The sequence below is a fragment of the Kryptolebias marmoratus genome, linkage group LG4 (genome assembly GCF_001649575.2).
Source record: "Kryptolebias marmoratus isolate JLee-2015 linkage group LG4, ASM164957v2, whole genome shotgun sequence".
Taxonomy (NCBI): domain Eukaryota; kingdom Metazoa; phylum Chordata; class Actinopteri; order Cyprinodontiformes; family Rivulidae; genus Kryptolebias; species Kryptolebias marmoratus.
Window position 1 is genome coordinate 3,034,222 of NC_051433.1, and position 8,958 is coordinate 3,043,179.

Sequence of the window (8,958 nt, forward strand, 5' to 3'; positions counted from 1 at the left end):
GTCGCTGCTCCTGCACGCTCCCGGCATTCTGATGTTAACAGGAAGTGACGTCACGTGTCTTCTTCCTTATTTGGGGTTATTTTGTATTCCACGCTACACAAACCCACAAAGAAGAGACTAGACTGCAGAAACGGTGGCGAATCACTTCAGAAACAATAAATATTGGGTTAAAGTTGCGATTTCGCGGGTTTGCTCGATTTTGCGTTAATAGTTGCGATCGCAACATCGTGAAATCCTGGAGAGTCTGCCTTACAGCTTGAAAACAAAGACGTAATAAATAATTATTGTCGTAATATCTCAGGATAAATTCCTCAAACTGACATTCAAGCTATGTGAAGTTAGTAAAAAGTAAATAATAACTTGGTAATAGTAAAGAGATATAATCGGAATAATCTGCCAACATTAAATGATTGTATAGAGATGTAATTATTGAGGTTTTGTTTCAGTATTTAAAGGATTTTACCAACAAACCTCGTCTTTATTTTAAAACTTTCATCAGCTGAAACTCATTGGACGTCAGACGTCTTCCTGCTTCCTTCAGCCGCTCATTTCCTAAAACAGAAGCGAAGTTTTCAGAGTGAAACCGGCGACAGACCTGCTCGTCGGTGAGGTTGAAGGCCTTCTGGAAGTTGAAGGTTTTTGCCGACTTGGGAACAACGGCGTGGAGCATGTCGTCTCCGTAAACGACGATCCTGAAGCAAAAACGTGAAAAACGTCTTAAAATTCACTCCGTTCCAAACATATACGAGTTTATAACTTCACAGAAACACAAATTCAAATGTTGTGGGCCACTTACAAAGTTAAAAAACTCAATCTGAGTGACTTAAACAATTAAACTTTTGCAGAAATAAATGTATTTTTTGTTCATATCCGTCGTAATTTATTTTTAACTCCTCTTAGCTCACTCCTTTCTAAGTGAATAAAAACAAAATAATAAAGAATATCTTTACAGACATTAAGTTGTCTTAATGTTAACCCCTCTTCCACCAGCAGGGGGTGCCCAGGAGGAATAAAGTTTATTTTCAGGTAAAATAACTTTTTATTAAACTTCATATCTGAGCAGTCGTGTCTCTGATTTTCACCTTTTTATGTCTAACCTGCATAAATAAAGTTAAACTACCTGAAACTGTATTGAGAGCAAAAAAAGAGCAGCTAATTCTGATATTTTAAGTATTTATTGACGAAACGAGGAGAAAAGTTCAAGGTTAGATCATGTTTATGTTAGGTGTAAAAAAAGGATCAGATCTGGAATCGGTGGTGCTGAGGGGGGGGCTGGGCCTCACCTGTCGTAGGTGTGGCTGTTTTGCGTACTGGCTGTGGTGTCCACATCGTCTCCAATCAGCCAGTGGAAGTTCTTGTCGCTGCGGATTCGGATTGTCCTCATGTCTTTCTGCGAGACGTACGCGCCGTCGGCGTTGAAGTCGCCCAGGATCATCACGTTCTGCGGCGGCAGAGAAGGGAGACAAGTTTTAAATCTGAAGCCGCTGGTCGTCAGCTGAGCGGGAGACGTTTGGAGGTCCTCCTCGGGAGGGACGAGGATGGACAGGATGAGGAATGAGGACATCAGAGGTCCAGCACAGGTTGAAGGACTGGGAAATAAAGTTAGAGACGGTTTGGACATGTCCAGAGGAGGGACAGAAGGATGTTAGAGACAAAGAGGACATGGAGGACAGAGGACATCATGATCTGTGGGGAGAACAAGGAACAGGTGGAGAACCTGGACAGGTGGAGGCAGGAGGAGCAGAGAGGCTACAAGGTCAGAGGTCACAGAGGTGCAGGACTTCATCTGTCCAGAAAGACAGGTGAAGTTGAGAGTCCAGGCAGGATGGAGAAAAGTTTCAGGAGAGAGCAAAGGTCAAAGGTCAAAGGAGAGGTTTGCAGACAGTGGTGAGAGCAGCCATGTTGGACGGTTTGGAGACAAAAAGACAGGAGAGGAGACAGAACAGGAAGTGTCAGAGCTGAAGATGTTTAGGTTCTACTTGGGAGGGACGAGGACGGACAGGATGAGGAATGAGGACATCAGAGGTCCAGCACAGGTTGAAGGACAGGGAGATAAAGTCCCAGGCTCTCGGTCAGAGACGATTCCTGCGTTTCTGACGTGTTTTAGCTGAAAGAAACGAGTTGAAACTACAAACTGAACCAACCTGAGCTGCTGGTAGCACCTTTGCTTTCTGCTCATTTTCAGTTGTGTTTTTGTGACAAAATGATCATTTTCTAGTTTTTTTTCTATGTTTTTGACTATTTCATGACTTTAAATGACTCTTTTATTCTTCCTGCACCCTTCATGCTATGAAAAATATGTTATTTCTAATAATATTTGTTATATAAATGGAATAATTTGTTTTTCACAGAGGATGGTTTTATGGTGTTTGACCAGCGGGCCGGCCTTACGTCCGTCCTCCACTTCTTCTTGACGTTCAGGAAGACGTCGTAGAGTTCGTCCAGCTCCGTCTCCGAGTCGTCTGGTTTGGTGTGGACCGGGACAATCACCAGGTCCTTCAGCACTGGGAGGGAGGGGGGACAAGCTCATTTATTCACCACAAACAGTTCGTTCAGTTAGTTTAATTAATTACCTGGAATATTTATCCTAATCCTAATTACAGCTCGTCTAACTTTTCTGTGAACTTCAGGTTTGAAGGAAAAATGCAGTTTAGAGTTTAGTCATCGTGTCCGTTAAAGGTTTATAACGGTCTCTCCTCAGTGCCGGAGCCAGACTTTTATTGCTGGGGGGCCCAAAGGGGGGCCAAGGCTATCTCTAAGGCACACGTGTCAAACTCAAGGCCCGCGGGCCAGATCCGGCCCTCTAGTCTGGTTCAGATCGAGTCTCTGATTCTTATTTTACTTAAAAAAACTGAGTCTAATTAGTGAAGTTTTCTCTTGACAGTGACTTAGAAGCCAACAATATATAGTTTTAATTTCTGTATGATCAGGTTTTTGTCTGTTTTTATGTTAAAAATTCATTTAAAAGCTGAGTGAGGCGTAAGAAATGACAGCTAATGATGAGCTTTTTGAAGTTTGATCCATTTGTCTGTGTTCATTAAAGTTTCTTTGCTCTAAATTCTGTATAATCTGTAACTGGGAAAAGGTTATTGATATTTCTATAGGAATGATTTGACATAATACATCTAAAACTAATTAATTTATGTATTTTTTAATAAATATTGATCGTGATTGGCCCTTGGCTAGGATCAGATTTTTAATTTTGGCCCCCTTGTGTCTCTGGGTTTAACACCCCTGCTGATTATGACAATACAGTAAGAGTACTTTCATTTTTTTATTATCAATACATGCCTCACAAAGCATAAGTAGACATTAACTTCAATGAGAACGCAGCGTCACACAGTTCACAATTACAATATCTTAAAAAAGAAGGTTATATATTATGGAAACTGTAATTTCATAGATATATGTGCATTTTATTTTCAAATCTACAAACTGAAGCTGCAAACTCTGAAATGCTCTGTTTTGCTGGTTTTTATTCCAAATTAATAAGTTTCTTCAGCAAAACTTGAGGTTTTGCATCCCAAATGTAAGAATATATTTTTAACAATAGATTAGGATAGACTGGGTATGTTTCGTTTTTTTTAATCAAAACCCCATATAAAGTTACTCAAGTAAATTCTAAGAATTTCTAATCAGATGATTTACTCCTTAATTATACCTTCGGTTCCTAAAAATGTACCTCAACAGGATTCTTACTATTTCCCCTAATCTTTCTCTTTCATAGTTTAATAATATTTATTGCATATTTTCTTATTCTTATTTCCCTATTTGGGTGGATTTCAACCCATTGTGGTACACAGTGCCACCTACTGTACAGGACTGACCGGGTGTCGTGACATGTCAATCATCTGGGGGGGCCAATCAGGTGTCAGGGGGGACTGGTGCCCCGCCGGCCCCCCCTCTAGCTCCGCCCCTGTCTCTCCTACCTGTGTTCAGGCACCTGAATCGAAGGATGTAAGGATCTCTGGCGAAAACGTCGCCTCCCTCGGACGCCACATCGTCAAACTGATAGGATCCCACCAAGTCCACCAGGTCGTCCCTGCAGGTCGAACACTTTCAGGGTCACGGGAGAAAACATTTCCGCCGGCTTCGTGTCGACGTGACAAATTAAAAACGTCTGACATCCGATCAAATCTTTGTGTTTTTGGAGGAATAAAGAGGAGTTTTATCTCCTCCGGAGCTCAGGTGTTTCCCTCACCTGTACAGGAACATGAACTGCTCCTTGTAGCGCGTTCGGCCCAGACGGGAGCTGATCTTCAGGGTGTAGTGATGCTTCCTGTTGGCTCTGAGGCAGACACACACAAACACGTCTGTAAACGGAAACAATCTTTGCTTCGACCTCGTCTTTACAGAAACACCGGATCAGGTTAGGGATAGCTCTTTGAACAGAGCAGGCTCTTCTGGGACGCTTCCTAAAGAAACGTTTTATATTCCCAAAGGAATAACGAGCGGCTGGGACGCTGAACTGACGGCGAAGTAAAAGTCTGAATGGACCGCGATGAACTCTTAAAGAATGGAGCAGCTTTAGGAGGACTCTCGGACCGTGATCCTGAGCTAATCTGCCGCCTTTAAGCAACTCTAATCTTCATAATTTCACGGTGAATCCGTGTACGGTTCGTTCTTTGATTTTTTTGTTTTAAAATAAAATTGCAAAAACAAAACAAGCAAGTGTTTTTTTGTTTTTTCGTTTTTAAAACGAAATTAGAAAAACGGCAATTGCAAAAATAAAAAAGGGGTACGTTTTGGGTTTTTTTTTAACTGCAATGGTTAAACCAAAGACAAGCTTTTATTTTGTTGCCTGATCTGGTTTCAGCTGTTTGGACGAGCCGTTAGCTCGTTCGCTCGTTAGTCGGGTCCAGATTGGATTATTTCTCCAAGCTGGGGTCGTTCAAAGAGCCATCTGCAACAGGTAAGATGTTCTTTGACTTCCTTCAAACCTTCGTGATTTACCGCAGGTTGTTCATAAAGTGAAAGTTAGATTAAAAATAAAGCCCGATGTTTAGCTTGGAATGACTTCTTATAACTGAGTCATCCTGTGACTCATCCCTTTAGTTAGATTTCTTCCTCCAGCTGTTTTGTTTCACACAGATTATATTTTCCTGTTTGTTTGCAGTTCGATGATGATGATGATGATGAGAGAAGCGTCTTCACTAACTTGTTGAGAGCCTCCATGAAGGTCGTCACAGACTTCCCGCTGGCGTCGACCACCTCCAGGATCACGATGATGTCGTAACGAGACACGATCTGAAAGAAAAACGGCGTCTAAATCTCTCAGTTCTTAGCCTCCTTAAAAACTAAAAAAAAATGCACTTTTATTGAAGTAAAACTGAAGAAAACGTGCCGTCGAACCATAAAACCATCTGGAGCTTAAAGGCTGTTACCTTCACCAGGATCTTCAGAACATCTGGATCAGAAACTTTGCTCCTTCCGAACTTCTGGATGTTGAAAGCTGCGATCTTCATGGCGGCTGGAAGAAGAAAACAAAAAGAACAAGCAGAACGTTAATTGTGGTTTGGCTCGTTGTTGAACAGCTGTTTGCTCCGGGCCGTCTGGGACTCGTCAGACCGCAGACAACACGTTTGTTGTCGTTAAAATGTTTGACGACAATAAAACCAATTAGAGCAAAGAGGCGGAGCTTCCCCCTCGGACAGGGCTGTAAAATAATTATAAAATAAATATTTCCACAGCAGCTTTAAAGACTAAAGTGACAACGATTTTATTAACTCTTGGATAGAAGGGTGATCATGTTCACCCGTCTGTTAGCAAAATATCTCCTGAACCACTGGACAGAATTTATTTAAACAAATGGACGTTCAATTCAAGATGGCCGCCACAGCTAATCCACCTTAACAAGCTGAAACCCAGCCGGTTTCACAGATATTGAGCTCAGAGATGGTGTGGTAGTAGCTGAGAGTAATCCCCAACACATACTTTATAGTACAACATGTTCCCTGTAAGTACCCAGAAAGTACTGGGTACTTACCTCGTAGGTACCTGGTCCTTACCATGAAGGTACAAGTTACTTCATAGTACTTCCCAGTCCTTAAAGATGCTAGGTAAGAACCAGGTTAGTACCAAATATGTATCAATACATTAGCAATAAGTGCCCAGGATGTACCTTTTAAGTACCAGGTACATACCCAATACTTTCTCAGTAAGTACCACATACATACCCAGTACTTTCTCAGTAAGTACTACATATATACCCAGTACTTTCTCAGTAAGTACTACATATATACCCAGTACTTCCTCAGTAGTACCACATACATACCCAGTACTTTCTCAGTAGTACCACATACATACCCAGTACTTTCTCAGTAAGTACTACATATATACCCAGTACTTTCTCAGTAGTACCACATACAAACCCAGTACTTTCTCAGTAGTACCACATACAAACCCAGTACTTTCTCAGTAAGTACCACATACATACCCAGTACTTTCTCAGTAAGTACTACATATATACCCAGTACTTTCTCAGTAGTACCACATACAAACCCAGTACTTTCTCAGTAAGTACTACATATATACCCAGTACTTCCTCAGTAGTACCACATACAAACCCAGTACTTTCTCAGTAGTACCACATACAAACCCAGTACTTTCTCAGTAAGTACCACATACATACCCAGTACTTTCTCAGTAAGTACTACATATATACCCAGTACTTCCTCAGTAGTACCACATACAAACCCAGTACTTTCTCAGTAGTACCACATACAAACCCAGTACTTTCTCAGTAAGTACCACATACATACCCAGTACTTTCTCAGTAAGTACTACATATATACCCAGTACTTTCTCAGTAAGTACTACATATATACCCAGTACTTTCTCAGTAGTACCACATACATACCCAGTACTTTCTCAGTAGTACCACATACATACCCAGTACTTTCTCAGTAGTATCACATACATACCCAGTACTTTCTCAGTAGTACCAGAGACATACCCAATACTTTCTCAGTAAGTACCACATACATACCCAGTACTTTCTCAGTAAGTACCACATACATACCCAGTACTTTCTCAGTAAGTACTACATACAAACCCAGTACTTTCTCAGTAAGTACTGACCTGTAATCTGTTTTGCTCTTCAGCTGCTGTATTTAAAGCATCCACCCACAGCTCAGGTTATTATTTATGTACCTGCTGAACAGGTGAGAGGACAAAGTGGGCGGAGCTTCAGTTTAATCTCTGCGCCTCTGACCACCTCCTGGCAGTAGTTTTCTGTAGTTTCGGGTCATCCGCCTGCGTGCGGCGGAGGAAGCAGCGGAACAGGTTCTCCGCTCAGACAGGTACCTTCGACGTGACGTCACCGTGAACACCTGGGCTCAGGTGGATCAGGTGGCGCCGGCGTCTCGACTCGTTCCAACATTCCAACATCACAGCTACCGTCTGCTTCGACCGTCGACAAGAACAGCGAAACTAAGATTATTTGAAGGAAGGAAGTCTCAGGTTGACCTCTGGGGACCAGCCTGGATGAGGAAGTCGCAGGTCATGTGACCCGTTAGCGCTCAGAGCACCTGCTGGTGACGACTCTCAGCTACTACCACGCCTCGTTTCAGCTCATTATCAGCAAAAAGTGAAAGCTTTGTAGCTGCTCTCATGCTGCCCCGGCTTTGGAAAGTCTGAGGAGATAAATAAAGCGTTAAACTCCAGGATCGTCTCCGGGAGTCTCGGGCTGCAGACCCGTCTCATTTTTTACATTTTTTGGTTTGACTTCCAGTCATCCGTGTCCGGCTGCGGCGTGTTCAAACACGCCGGAGCTGGAAAAACACGCCGCTGCACAAGAACCGAGACGATCCTCGATTTAAAGCAACGGAACGTGAACCACTGCAAACTGAGGCGGTTAAAAAAAGATAAAAACATTTAAATCAGACGGCCTTTAACTGTCACCGTGACAATACAAAGTGAGGTAAAAAAACATAAAATACATAAATAAATACGATAAAAAATAACATTCACACACAGAAAAGTAACTAATTGTGGCTAAAAGTAAAAAAAAGAGGCAGATTTAAAAGAGAAACTAATGTTTTTGATCAAATTAGGTTTTATTTTCAGTAAAGGATTTAACGTTTAAACAAAGAAACTAACAGGAAAACAACAGATTGAATCCTGACTCAGCTAAAATAATAATAATTTAAGTTATTTTTGTGTTTTTTAAATTAAATTTGTGTCACACCGAGTTGATTTAGTGCTTAATTTACTTCTGGTGTTTGTTTTTTATATTTAAACTTATATATCTACAAGAACTGGATTCATTTATTGTTAATTTATCCTCAGTTTCCAGGAAGTTTCTCTTTTTTTTTTTGTTTTAAAGGTTATTTTTTTAACCTTCTAAAATAAAAGGGCATCTGTGAAGCTGTTTGTGTTTTTATTTTTAATTAAACAACAAGAATCTAATCCTCCTGAGGAAACGTTCATGTCTTTACACGTACAGACGTGTGATTTTCTGAAGTTTAACGGTTCCAAAAACACGAAGGGAATCTGTTTTATTTTAAATATTTAAGTTCCTGTTTGAGGTTTCTGTTTTGACAGGTGATATCAATTAAAACGTTCCTGATAAGATCTTCCTGAAAACGCCTTGGAGCTGGAATACCGACGCTCCTCAGCGGCGTGTTGATCAGTTTTTACCTGCTGGGGTCCGTAATTAAACCCAGACCAGGTGTGGAGGCTCCTTCAGGGCCCGCCTCGAACCAGAAGATTCATCCACAGAGGAGGTCCTCCTGGTCCACTGGTCCACAGAGGAGGTCCTCCTGGTCCACTGGTCCACAGACGAGGTCCTCCTGGTCCACTGGTCCACAGACGAGGTCCTCCTGGTCCAGGCTGGTCCACAGAGAGGATCAGGTCTTTAGTCGTCCTCGGCTTCAGAGGGGATCAGGTCTTTAGTCGTCCTCGGGTCCAGAGGGGATCAAGTCTTTAGTCCTCAGGTCCAGAGGAGATCAGGTCTTT

General features: G+C 41.9%; 1 protein-coding gene across 1 annotated transcript in view; it reads right to left on the reverse strand.

Annotated features, from left to right (window-relative positions):
• Positions 1-8,958, reverse strand: part of dnase1l4.1 (deoxyribonuclease 1 like 4, tandem duplicate 1) — a gene marked incomplete in the record, with an annotated part of 17,683 nt that overhangs the window by 5,573 nt on the left and 3,152 nt on the right. Inside the window, 7 exon segments of the mRNA XM_025002181.2 lie at positions 596-692; positions 1,284-1,441; positions 2,392-2,504; positions 3,930-4,042; positions 4,202-4,288; positions 5,159-5,247; positions 5,385-5,470. Of these exon segments, the coding sequence (XP_024857949.1) occupies positions 596-692; positions 1,284-1,441; positions 2,392-2,504; positions 3,930-4,042; positions 4,202-4,288; positions 5,159-5,247; positions 5,385-5,465 (738 nt within the window).